Source organism: Thalia democratica, chromosome 2, assembly GCF_965202585.1.
Source record: "Thalia democratica chromosome 2, ktThaDemo2.hap1.1, whole genome shotgun sequence".
Classification (NCBI taxonomy): domain Eukaryota; kingdom Metazoa; phylum Chordata; class Thaliacea; order Salpida; family Salpidae; genus Thalia; species Thalia democratica.
Window position 1 is genome coordinate 25,658,279 of NC_139166.1, and position 14,681 is coordinate 25,672,959.

The window sequence follows — 14,681 nt, forward strand, 5'->3', positions numbered from 1 at the left end:
TAATTCAGTTAACAAAAATCCTACTTTTATATTCTAAAAAACAAAAATAATCTAAAACGTATAAAAAGTTAAAAAGTAAATGTCACATTAATTTTTTTTTTCTGTGTTGTTCACAGTAATTTAGTTAATGTACTAACAAGATTAATACTTTATACTAAGGTTTTTAATTAATTGACACAGTAAGTAAGCAAAGCGTTTTGTAGAACAAAAACTAACGAGCTAGCTGAACGAATGCAATTCCCCACAAAACGCTCCAAACCCAGCCGATTCCGAAAACTAAAAGTATTAACTGCATCCAACCAAACCAGAAGTTTATGCAAAACATTTGAAATTTGTTTGTTTCGGTACCAGAATAGTCAGCACAGCACAAAGATCCAAACGCCGCTGTTATTGTTCCTTGAAAAAAGAGTTTTAGTACGAATTCTAAACTTCCCATGTTTTTTAGTTTGCAAATTAAGAATTAGTATTAGGATCAAACAGAAGTAATTTTAAGCTCTATATTATTTTCAGCTCTAAAAGATATTTACAAATAGAGTTTATTTGAATACATAGTGTTTCATGCACAATGTATTGGCCACGATAACAAAATATTTTATTGGTTAAAAAACTTTAAACATAATTTTAAACTTTAACTACTGAATAATTACTGTGAAGAAATAAGAACTAATATTTTGTCAGACAAACTAATTTATAACTACTGTATTCTCGAACTTAAAAAATTAAAACAAAACTTATCAAATTTTAGCGGTTCTTAACCTTGTTTTCATGTTTTACCCCTTTTTGGAAGGTCATTACCAAGTTTACCTCTTTTAGGAAAACGACTACCAAGTTTACCCTCAATATACAAAATAGTGGTTAGTTTTAAGGAATAAAAAAGATTTTTTAAACTTTAAGATTATTAACTCTCTAAAAGTCGTAAAATTTAAAGAGTTTACTTAACTAAAAAATTACAGTCAAGTACTAATTTTAAAACTAGAAATACAATTAATTATTAACTTACGTAACTTGTAACAAAGAAAATTTACTCCTTAAAAAAAGAGAATTTACTCCCAGGGGTAAATTCACCCCTGGTTGAGGATCGCTGTTCTAGACTATAGTATTATTTAGTTTATAATAACTACTTTAATAGTGTTAATCAAATACTTTTTACTTTGAATTAATTTACTGGTTAAACGAAGGTTGGTTGAAGCTTGAATGAATGTGTTTATTAAAGTTTAGGTAGCTTGTTATTTAATATATTAAATTTATAAGATAAAGTTATATACAGCTGTTGAAAAATTTATTTATTCGACATTTAAATTAGGTTATAAAGAGAGAATTTTAAAGAAAACATTTGTACAAGTGTTTACTTTTAACGTTAATTGTTTATCTTATGATGTAACATAATTGAAGTTACTAAGAAACTTTTTATTAGCAATACAAATTTGTCGATTTTGTACAATAAGAGTTTTTTGATTAACTATTTGTAAAAAAGCACTAAATCTTATAATGCTGATAATTTTGATAAAAATTGTCTTTTCTCATTTTATTAACAAGTAATTTTGTTCGTTTAAAGTAAATGGTATACAAAAAAACGTTAATTTTTTCTTTGAGTAACTATACTTGAAGTAAAATTTTGAGGTATAGTTTTTTTAAACTAGACTACGATGTACTTTTTTACCTTAAGTTTTTTATTGAAAAAGTGCACCGTGAAATACTTTTATAAATGACATGTTTAATTTTTTAAAATTGTAATAAGTTTGTCAGGCCTAGTTTAAAATGCTATGAAGCTAACAAACTTTATTAAATATAATAATAAAGCGATACATAATTTTAATAGTGTAACTTATTATAACAGATTTATCATTTTAAGAAAATTAAATCCTTAAATTTAAATAAAAATTTTGTCTGGTAAACCTATAATTTCCAATAGTTATCCGATGTTTCTAAGTGATTATTGAACTAAATTATTTACTAAAAATAAGGTCTAAATATTTGTAAAAAAAAGGAAATTCTTAAATTTAAATCAGACAACGATTTTGTTTATAACTTGTATTTTTTTATATTTTTGGTGCTATGAACGTGTTTATACTATAACTTTTAAATATTGATAAGACTCAAAACTCACCAATTCCAGGTAATATGCAGTTTATTACCATGCAAGTGATGGCGAACCCAACCGGCAAAACTGGTATGGTCTTCTTTGCCTGCTTGTACATGCTCATTTCTGATTGGTGGACATTACCTTGCACGTGGTAGACTGGCGGAGGGGGAGGGAGCGCTTGGTACTGAGCCGGGGCATTTTGTCCTGGGTAATGCGGACCTTGGTAGGGAATGCTTGAGTAGTTCGGACTTTGGGTGGAAGGGAATCCTTGAGGATTGCTACTAGCCTGTTTGGTGAAAGAATATCAGTTCTTTTATGTTAGCTATCAATCAATATTAATTTGCTTAATTTTTTAAGTTTTTTGAAATCCGTAAAAAAATGAAATAACACTTGAATTAAATTAAAACTTTTATTCTTAACAGTATGTGCAACAATAATTAAAGCAAACAAACTTCATAAGGAGGAGGTTGGTTTTTTTCCATTTTGTTTGTTTTATAAAGTTTCTGGTAAATTGAGACTAGCATTCAGAAAGATTGTTTAAATTTGTTTCGTTAATACCTTTTAAACTAATTTTTATTACAAAATCATAGTTTTTAATCGTTGTTGTTATTCTAGTTCGAATAAATTCATTGCATTAAACTAAATGCAACAAAACTAATTTTGGGTTAAAAAAAAACTAAAAATAAATTGTATAGTCCTTGATATACTCATGACTGAATGGTAAGCTCTAAAAATTTGACAAGTTCATTACAACTCGTAATATCTATCAATATAAAATAAAAAACTATCTATCTTTTTAACAACGAAAATATAAGACTATTTAGTGCAACAATTCAAGTTTTAAAGATGTTTCATTTTAACTGGTAATAAAAAAAGTTTGTGTAGAACTTAGTAAAAATACTCAAAGCGTGGATAATTTCCGGTTTCAATAATCGCTTGTTCAAATGTAGAATATATAATCTATTATATGTAATTATATAATTTCAAATTTTGTTCCACACTCTTTTAAAATTTAAAAGACATTGAATAAACTGTCTATATTTTGCTACGAGCAATTTCAAACGTGGTGACAAATAAAAGTTTTGCTATTTAAGTGTTTTTTTTTTACTTTTTCAAACAACAATCTACAATTTTAGAATTTTCGGTTAATTTTTTTTTATTGAAAATCTTAAAATTTTTTAATTTTTAGTTTGTTAAGTTTAAGAGTAAAAACGTTTTGTTTTATTAGTTTAACTATTTTTAACTAAAGATAAAAGTGTGTTATTATTTGTTTCAAATCACAACGAATTACATGCTTAGGTAGGTTTACTGTTGAAATTTTATGTATTACAGGTTTTTAAAATGTTTAAAAATAACCAATGAGTGTCAAAACGTCATTAGACCTAAATAAACTCAAACAATGTTTGATTGTTGTATTATAAAAAAAACTATAGTACTTGCTCATAAGTTCTGATATGTAAAACAACTAAAACTGAGAAAGTTTTCTCAAATAGTAATATAAAAAAGATGCTTAGGTACGTTTCCTTGGTTTGACCAATGTATTAGTTTTTTTTCGGACAACTTTTAAACTAAAGAAAGTTACTGAAAATAAATAATCTTTTTCAATGGTTGATTCTGCTTCCCAACCTTATCAGCTGTGCAGACACTGATCATATAAAAAAATATTGAATTTGAACATTTTTAAATTTCTAGTTTATCTTACTGAAAAATATTTATTCCAATGTAGTTTAATCAACATAACTGCAGTTGTGATTTTAAGGCAAGTTGTCAGTACACTTGTATATATTTTTTATTCAAAAAGTTGAAAATAAATTTATTAATAAAATTATTACTTTTAGTTCAACTATACAAAAATTTTAATTAAGTTACTTAGTTTTTTTCTGTTTTATTTTTCTATAAAAATGGTTTCTTAAAATTAAACTACTTATTATTTGTTAAATAACTTTGTTTTTATAATTAGTCATATTTTATTGTTTACATGATAAATTGATATTGATAATGAAGCATAGTCCTAGTATAAATAAAATATATACAGCAATATAGTATAAATAAATGTTGATTGAGTTTTTACAATATTTATTTTTTTCTAGTTATTATATATATATATATATAACAACAGCTTTAAAACAGATAACTAGTTCTTAAAAAAATTAAATATTACAGTTTTAAATAAAAAGAAGTAATTTAAAGTTAAATAAAATGATATAAAAATAAATATAAATAAGTAATAAGGACTTTTTTTAATTTAAATGGACTAGCTTTCTAGATAACAACTGTGCTAGAAACAAACTAAAGTAATAAAATGTTTCTTTTTTTAATTTAGTTAGTACAACAAAAAAAAACTGCTTCTTTTCTAGACTTCTTAGAATCTTAATTTAATTGTAACTAAAATACTTTACATTTAACGAAACAAAATACGTCTAAAACAATTAGAAAATATAATTTATAGAAATTAATTTACAAATACTTCTATCTTTTTGATTAAAGCTTGTTAAAGTAATTTAATTCTGTAAAAAACTATTTAGTTTAATCTCTAACAAAGAGCAGTAAAAACTGACTATATCAGTTTATTATTTACTCTAATATTTTGAGTGGGTGCGTGAAATTAATTATTAACTAACGTACGTAAATCTGAATTTATTTAACTTAAGTTTTATTTAAAGTAAACTTGAACTTCTTATATTTTATATATTTTATATGTTTTATACATTGTTTATTAAACGAAAAAAAGCGCTTAAAAATTTGGTCCAAAAACCAGATATACGAAAAAAACTTTCGGTTATAGAGTCATACACTAGGATACAGTTTAATGTCATGTCCAGGACATATAGTCTGTTGAGTAATCAGAACCTTGACAAAAAAAAAAGGCAGTTGTCAGTTTTTAAATTGATTAACAAGTATTTAGTACATGGATTTTATTTGAAATTAAATTTAATCTTTTTAGTTAATGGTAAATTATAATCAAATAAACTGTTTTTATTTTCTTTTAAATTAGTACTTTCAAGAAAACTCTATAGTTATCATGATTTTTTTTTTAAGTTGTAACAAACTTTATTTTATAACATTTAGTTCAGATTTAACCTATAGTAAAATTTTGTATACTAAAAATAAATAGATATAAGACTATAATACTAAATATAAATTATTTGAAATTATTTTACATCAGTTTAAAAGGTCGTTTAGATTCATTTAAACCACATTATTTAAGATTTACGATATAAATAATCGTTTTTTAGCTGCTAAACAAGAATTACATTTAACGCATTTAGGCCATACAATTTGGCATACTACTTCGCCCACTACTTAGTGTACTACTAGGCCAATCAGTGGCGACTTAATCATTTTTCTACTAAAACAAATCAACGAACAGTAGCAAACAAACAAGTATTAATACATAGAGTAGTTAGCTGTAAAATAGTCTTATGAAAAAGTAAATATAAACAACAAGAAAGCAATTCTTATATTATAATTTCATAACATTTTTATTATATTTTCCATCATAGTCCACTAGGCAAGAAAGCTTTTACGCTCGTTTAGATACGATAAAAGAAAAAATCAGAGAAAGTATACAGAGCCTAAACCTGTACTTTTCTTCGAATGAGTCAAGCTCAAGACAGTAAATAAAAAGTTTAATACTACCAAAGTTTTTATTAGTGAGGGAATAAACTTGGTAATAAAGCTTATTCTAACTTTTTTAAATTCAACTTAAAATGAGTAAAAGTATAAGTTCTTACATAATAGCCATATAACTCTTATAACTATACCTACTTTAGCTTCTATTCTTTCCTTACAATATTTATTTTTTATTGAGCTCTGTTGAAGTGTATTAACTTGTTAACACACAGAAACATGAGTTTGTGTAGTAAAGAAAGAGCACTATTTAAGTTTATTATTATTTATTAAAAATAAAATGTTTTAATATTTAATAAATAAATTGTGGAAACGTCATGGATTAAGTGAAGTTTAATTACAAAAATCTTAAAAATCTAAATTAATACCAAGACTAAAAACTTAGTTTTTAATGCTATTTAAAAAGTTTGAAAACTTTTATGCATTTATTTATTCTTTGAAATTGAATAATAAGGCTGTTACTTGGTTTATATTGCTTGGTGACGTCATAAAATACAAATTAGTGCTTTAAGTACGAAAGTGAAAAATAAAACAATATTCTTATACAAAATAAATATATAAATTATATTCTGAATTTCTAGCAAGAGTTAATAAATATTTTAATCTTGTAAAAGTCGTCATTATCCAGTTAATCCAACTAGTTATAAAACAGATAAATAAATGTTTTCTTGTTTTCTTGAAAACAGTTAAAACATAGATAAAAATATAAAATAAAACATTATCTTAAATGCTGTTTAAATAAAATATTTATTAAGTTTCTATATTACAATTTTCAAAAATTATGTGGCGGGCAAAGACATGCTTTCAATGACTTCGGCCCGCTAAAGACTTTTTCTGGTGAATCTGGCCCACCAACTTGAAAATATACCCACCTATACCACAGATGATGACAGTAGAATATCTTCCAAAACTAAAACACAGAAAAACTAATTGCTTTTTCAAGAACAGCAGGCAATGCAAAGTAGACACTTCAGACTAATCAATAGATATTGATACTAGCAACCAAAAGTAACCCATTAGTATTGTGATGAAGTAAACACTAAGTCTTTTGTTTAGGAAGGATAAATGTATTCAACAGAAACAAAACATATTGTTGTGAAAGGTTCATGAAAAGTAATACTCAGCTTTAACAACTTTCAAAACATTGTCGCGCTGGTCACGCTTACAAACGTCTTTGCTACGTAATCTTGGGTGGCCAACATTAATTTTGTCAATGTCCATTTTCCAGTTCAATACATGCGCTCGTCACTCATCCTCAAAACGGGTAGGTTTCAGAAAAGCACAGCGTCTTTCTAGCACGGTGTCACTTTAGCAAGGCGTCACTTTAGCACAGACTCTGTGACACTTTAGCACACTGTGACATTTTGGTACGGAGTCACTTTAGCACGGAGTGACATTTTAGCACTATATAATTTAAGACTTTAAAAAAGGTTCATTTAAATGATGTTCAACTACTTAATAAATGTTAAGTTAACAAGCAAATAAATGCAATAATTAGTTCTAAATCTTTTGAAGTATTGTCTTAAAATATTTATAAATAAAGTTTTTAATGGTAGCACTTTAAATTAAGCTGTTTCTTAAAGTTTAAAAACAATAAAAATGTTAATAGAGCTGAACGGGTTCAAAATAGTTGAATTAACTTTATTACTCTTGTAGTAGTATTAATATGTCACACATAGATATGTATAAAAAAGTTGCGGGTTGCGTGCATGTTGAAACAAGAGGAAGATAACAGTTTATTGTACTACAATATTTAAAGCTGTATGTATTTTAAAAATGTAATAAGTAAACTTTTGATAGGCTTTAAAGTTATCAGAGCTTGTAAAAAACAAAGGAAAATTGTTTATCAATAATTATTATCCTATATATATGTATCTCACCTTTTAATTAAATTTAACACCTTAAGTTTAAACCTATTAAAGTTGATTTCAGCTTTTTGAAAAGAGTTTAAAAAACCTAGAGCTTGTTTATATTGCTAAATTTATAAAAACTGTTTTATGTCGAAAATATGAATGTAAATGTATCAAAATGTTTTCGTAAAAAGTTATATAGTAACATAAATTAATAAAGTTTGTCAGTTAATTTTTATTTTAGCTTTGGTAATGCTTAAACTTGTAACGCGTATAAAGCTTGTTAATTTTTAGTTTATATATTGCATAGTTCGTTTTAAATTTTTTTAAAACATAATAGTACAAATTTTATTTAAGCAAAGAAAAAAATATTGCAAAATAAATTACCTTCTAAAGTTTCAGTCCGCGCTAAAGTGTCACTCTGTGCTAAAGTGACGCCGTGCCAAAAAGTCACATTGTGCTAAAGTGACGCCGTTCTTTTCTAACCCGTTCCCCTTAAAAAATTACCAAACAGCAAGGCTTGCATGCATAGTTGTGTTATCAGTAAGTTCTATTTAGTAGTTAGTTGCATAGTCGCTATTTGTTTCTAAACTATGATACTACTCACTTCTTAGAATAAGACAAGTTCATAGTTGGTGAAAAGTTTTGATTTTCTTTAAATGGTCGACAAATAAATTAGATGACAGATAATTGTTATACTTCAACTTACATTAACCTGTATTTCAATTTACAGGTTTCATGCGTTTGTTTTAAATGAAAAAAGTAGTTTAACATGAAGTGTATACAAAATTTGTAAACTGTTAAACTACTTTTGTTCTTGTTTTGTAGTATTTACTTTTTAGATTAGTAATGTTTTCATAACATTTAGTTACCACAGTTGCAAAAAAGAAAGTTTTATATAAATTTTGCATACTTGTTAATTATCTATATTAAAAGCTGAGTATGACTTAACTTTGCTTTAGTTTCTTGTAAGTTATTGAAAATGTTTAGATATTTTATATAAAATATATATTTTTTATATAAATAGTTTTTGTTATCAGAAATCATTACCTGTAGGTTGTTAAAAACTATTTTATTAAGTCTAAATTGACCTTAGATTTTTTGTTGTTGTTTATATAAGAGGTATAATATTTTTTTAGATAAATACTTTGTTAATAAGATTTTAATAACCTCGTGGTTTTTTTATCAAATTACCTGCAAAAAATTTAATTAAAAAAAATTTTTTTTTACTTTTAGCTAGTTATTTCTCAATTTTAAGTTAGTAAATTTAAATTGTGCAAATACAGAAAATTTCATGGATTTTGAATTCAAAAAAATGAGCTATAAATTTTTTTTATAAAGGGTGATGGGTATATGAAAGTATGAGATATATTTATATAAATATATTTATTTTTTTGTATTTGATTTAAAGTTTGTTTAAACAATTTTGTTTAAGTTTTTTTTTTTTAGAAAAATTGGCGTTTTTCTTTATGTAACCTTGATGATTTCTAACAAAATGTTTCTAACTGGGGGATTTTTTAATTTGACAGTGTTAATCTGCAGCACCCCCTAACAAAAAGACCATGTGACGCCACTGATTGTTTTCAATATAATAGTTTTATAATAATTTTCTTTCTAAAAACGTATTTGAAAAAACGATTAGCTAGTTTTATGTGAATTTACCAATACTTACTTCTTTAATAATTGAAAACTGAGTAAGCTTGATTTTTTGCTGATAGTCAAAACCTCGAATGATTTATTTTGATCTAATTTTACAATATAAAAGTATTGATGCAGCAATTAAAAAAATATATATACAATATAAGTTTGATTTTTAACCTTAACTAAAAAATAGTTTATATATTTCTTTATTTTATTTATTTTTTATATGACTAACTTATAAGCTAACTAACATCTTAACTACTGACCAATTAGTAGTTAAGATGCAAAATATATTTTTTGTCAAAATTAAGATATATATCTTTGTTTCACTATAGTGATAACTATCAATTTCAAGCTTTTTGAATGATGCAAGTTTAGTTTTTCAAAACAAAAAAGAGCAGTTTTTTTTTCTAATTTTAAATTTTTGCAGAAAAAATAGGTAACTTTCTACAATACGATGAAAACACTGAAAGATTTTTAATGAACTTATTTATTACTTAAGTTTTGTTAGGAAATCTTTAAGAAAAAACTTAAACAGTAAACACTAGTTTTGACGATGTTTTCTTTAAAGTCTGAATTGAGAATTAGTTTCCTTATTAAAAAAAAAGTATATACATTGCATCACTTTTAAGTCAACTCCAAACATAAAATATTTAAAGTTCTTATGTTTGCCGCCTTTACTGTCCTTCAATTGTATTGGAGGTAAAACTTAATATTTATATTTTTATACTTTGAAAAGTTGTATTTTGTTCTCAACGAATGTTTTTTCAATGCATAGAACAAGAAAACTTTGTTAAATCTGTTAAATTGCTTTCTTAAAAGACTAGTAAGAACCAAATTGTATTTGTTTAAACTTACAATGAAGTACAAACAGCAAAGACAATTTTTAAAACAACACAATAAAATAAAACTAAACATTTTAGTAGCTTCAAATTTTAAAATAATATTTAGAAATTGTTTTCTCTTTTTTTACTAACTATACGTATGGTCAAGAATTTAATCTGTATCCGTGGAGTATGACTCGAGAAGCAAAAGGTTTTTTCAGAAAAAACAACGCATATACTACTTAACATACTAATATACCGTAGCATATATACTAATCCTCTTAATCAGATCTACTTAATACATTTAAACACTATGAAAACACTATTGTTTTTTACTAAATGCTTTTTGATAAAACTTTATACCATAGTTTATTGAACGTTTAAAAATAAAACAAACGCTCAAAATATTTGGTCCTAGGATCTGGTGCACGAAGAACCTTAGGTTATTGAGTCGCACACCACAGATACCTTTTAATATCTTGTACAGGACTATAATTAAAGTCTTTTTAAAGTGTTGTTTATGCACTGTTTCTAGCTGGCTCTAAACTTTTTTAAATAATGCTTATCAATTTTAGAGGGGTAAATCTAAGGGCAATAAAAACTGACGTGTTGGTATTTAATGATAAATATGTAACTGTAAAAATTACCAGAAAAATATAGTGTAAGTCACAATAAAACAGTTGTATACTAAATGTAAAAAACACCAACCTGTTATTCAAACTGTAACATTAACTAGATCTTGATCAGTGTTTTTTTTAAAAGAATAAGAAAGTTGCTCAAGTACTACTAACTTATTTGCTTCAAACTGAGCTTAAAATCAGTAATTTAGGCTTGAAACTAACTACACACAAATCAAAAGCAATTTTTAATATAATATACAGTTTAACACTAACAAAAAAGTAATGTACAAGTTTTATTTTTTGATAATATCTTCTTCTTATATTTACTATCTATACAATTCATACTTTCTTCCTCTTTAATCCGATAAACTTTATACACTTTAGCCTGGTTTTTTTAAATTAGTTGTAATTTCTTACATATAACTTATTCTTTCAAAGCTTTTATTAGTATATTGTATTAATTCTCCTCTAGAAGTAGAGATCTGTGTATATTGATTTAAAAAACTTAAAACATATAATATAATTTGTTAAGTAGTGGTTTTTGATGCAGTGTTTTAATATATCATTTTTATTTATTTGTTTACAATAGCTTTAAAGAATTTCAAATGCTTTTATTTAGTTTTATAAATGTAAGTCTGATTGCAAAAAATTGGCGTAAAGGTATTTTACAAGAAATAACTCACAATGGAAGTTACTGCGGTGTTAAAAGTTAAAACTTTAGTCATGAATTATATTAAAGACACTGATGTATGGTAGCACGTAGTTTATTGTTTCAGCAAAATACTTCAATTTAATTATAATTTTTACTTTTTAATAGAATCTAGATTATAACAAAGTTTTATTTCAAACTTTTAGTTTTTACTGTAACGGGATGCGATTTTTTTTTTCTCTAAACTCTATTCAGTTTTCAGAAGTTTAATTTTTTTCTATGTTGTATGATAGAGCAACTTTTCTAAAAACTTTTCTCCAGTCTTCAAAAGCAATCGATTACGCTTTTGCTCGTTCAGGTTACCAGCTTGAAAAAAATTAGCTGTAATATTTATTAGCTTTTAGTTATAAATCTTGCGATTTAATAACTTTAAGGTACAAAAATTTAAAATGATTTCATATCAACCAAAAAGGCGCTAAAAAATTGTAAGCACTTTTACACTCTAGATTTTTTAAGCAATACAATAACAACTTAGGTATTAAAACTGGAAAAGCAACAAAAATGAAACACAGTGATGCAGCAAAAACATAGATAAACATTTAAACATAAATGATCTTGTTAACTTTTCAAACTACCTTTTGTTTGTACAACTCAAGTATAAACTAAAAAAAGTAAAAGTAAATAAACTCAAATTTTGTCTGCTATCAACCGTATGATATGTTTATTTTTAAGTTATTTTCTGGTGATAAATTTTTCAAAGTTCAAAAACCTAATTTAGTTTAGTAAATCAACTAGCAAAAGGCTTTATAAAAAAGCTTGTTTTTCCAAAAAATATTTTGTGTATCTTTTTATCAATTGTACTCTTTTGCCAAATTTTTCTTTTTAATTTGATATTAAATTAGGTTTTTAGTAGCTTTATATCCTAACTTAAAAGTATACAAAATTATAAAGTTCACTTTTAATTTTAATCAGTAGTTCATTAGCTTCTAATTTTTTTGAATAAAATAAAAATAGTTTCAAAAATATCGTACAGTTTTTAAAAAGTGATGTTGCATGTTGTGTTTAAATTGTAGACTTAATATTTTTTTTTGACAGCTCGAACTTTATTATTTTTCAAAGAATTAAAATAATTTTTCTTCAGAACTATGTTTTAACACAAAAAACTCTTTTTATCTTATCAACATTTTTTTGGAAAAGTTGTTTATTAATTTTGCCAAAAACTTTTAACTTATAGTTAGAGAAATTTTTGACTTATAATTTGAATTTTTCGAACTATGTTGGGTTTTAATAAGCCATAAGTTTTTTGAAAATTAAGTTGTATTCAACAGTAACAAAAAGTTTTCAAGTCATATTGTTTTAACTTTTGCATAGATATTTAGTGTAAAAGTCAGTAATAAAACTACTGTTCTGTTATCAAAATTTTTAATTTTTGTAAACAACTACATAGTTTTTCAAACGTTTAATCAAAAAATATATTAAAAATGGATTTTTTGTATAGTTTTTGATTTTTATCGGATTTAATGTAACAAAATTAATAACAATTTTTTTTTAACTAAATCATTAATAATTTACTGATTAAAGAAATATTTTGACTCACTTGTTAAGAAACACTAGCTTAATGCGTTAAAATAAAACAGATAAGCCATTGAAAGAAAAAACTGACCCTTAAACTCTTGCTTAAAGTTCACTCAAACAAATGAAAGTTCAACATCTGCTGGCCTTCGTCGCTTCCGTGGTCGAAATTGTGGTCTACTGCGGGGTAATCACCGGGTGGAGCGCTGTCGTGCCCGTGCTCGAAAACGAAAGTTACTTCACCGCAAGCTGCAACGGTTCAGGGACCTGCCAGGAGCAGGTGGAGTCGCTGAACCTCGTCTACACCATCTCCACCGCACTCGCTCCGTTCCTGTGCGTCTTCTGCGGGCTGGTTCTCGACAGGTGCGGTTGCTGGGTAACGAGAACGCTGTTGGTGTTTGTCATCAGCGTCGGGTTTCTGTCGATATCGCTGAGCGACTCGAGTTCCTCGTGGGTTTTGTTCATCGGCTTTCCTCTGGTCAACATCGGTGGGACCGGACTTTGCTTGCCTGATTTGGAGACGAGCAACCTCTTCGAAGGCATGAGGTCGACTTCGTTGGCTGTTTTGGCAGGATCAATGAGCACATCATCGTTGACTTTTCTTGTGGTAAATAAAATTTATTTCAATTACTCTATTTCGTTCAAAACAATTTTCTTGTTTTTCTCCTTTTTAAGCTTAATTTTTCATCTTAATACATTTCTGCTAACCCCAAAGTACAGAATTCCGAAAGCTTTGCCTGATAATTTTGTTTATGGGTATAAACACTTTTCAAAAAACAAAAGTATCATTGAGAAAAAGACTATCGATACTTACCTTCAAAACAGTGTAGAAAACGAAAGTCTCAAAAATAGTTTTAAAAACATTTTATACTGGAGCACAGTAGTTTACTTTTGTGTGTTAAATTTCAATCTATCCTTTTTCATCGGCAGCTTTAACTCTTGGATCAAGACAAAAGTTGGTGCGGAAAGTGCAGACAGCTTCATCACGTTCGTGAACATCTCGCTAGCAATGGGTTGTTTGTTTTCGCCCATAAGCGGTGCGCTTGCAGACTACAACCGAACAAAGTTCAAAGAGAACACTTCAACAAAAAACGCAAACATCAAAGCAACCGCAACGAACAGCTTTCTTGCGGTGCTTTTTGTTGTTGTGATGTTTGCATGCAGTTTGGTGAACGTCGAAGCCGTTCAGTACGTTACTTTGGTGATGCAAGTGTTCGCAAGAGCTTTTCTGTACTCGACAGTAGTCAACTTTATAAGCAACTGCTTCCCAGGCAAGAACTTCGGAGTTTTGTACTCTTTAGTGGAGTGCGTCGGCGCCGTGGCTTTGTTTTTGCAATATCCAATCACACTTGTCGTTACTCGCTTTCTTTCTGGTTCCTTTCAAGTTGTATATGGAACGCTTTTAGCATTGAGTGCACTAATGCTTTTCTATCCTGTTTTGTTAATTTACAAGTCTAGGAAAGTTTTTGTTCGAGAACACACAAATATCGAAATACAAATCACAAGACTGTAAAAGTTATAACTAAAATTTCATAACTTTCAACCTACAACGAAAAAACTATTAGCTTTATCGTCAGGATAAAAAAACAATTGAAAGATCAGAAAATTTATTTTTTAACAATCAACAATTGAAAGTTAGGCTGTTAAATAAAAACTAATAAGCGTTTTTTTTAATTATTAACTTATTAAGAGATAATGCGTTAAAAAAATCATGTAAAAAAAAAATATATAACATTAGAAATTCTTATATTTTGTTATGACAAAACGTTTAAAATTTAGTGTTTTATGAATTTTTTTAAATACAATTTTTTT

The 14,681-nt window shown here is 26.5% G+C and overlaps 1 protein-coding gene across 1 annotated transcript; it reads left to right on the forward strand.

The window, feature by feature from the left end:
• The first annotated feature begins 12,993 nt into the window (after nt 1-12,993).
• On the forward strand, nt 12,994-14,382 carry LOC145828486 (equilibrative nucleobase transporter 1-like). Its single transcript, XM_082936241.1, has 2 exons — nt 12,994-13,460; nt 13,695-14,382. The coding sequence occupies exons 1-2, from the start codon at nt 12,994-12,996 to the stop codon at nt 14,380-14,382; spliced, it is 1,155 nt and encodes a 384-aa protein (XP_082792367.1).
• The last annotated feature ends 299 nt before the right edge of the window (nt 14,383-14,681 follow it).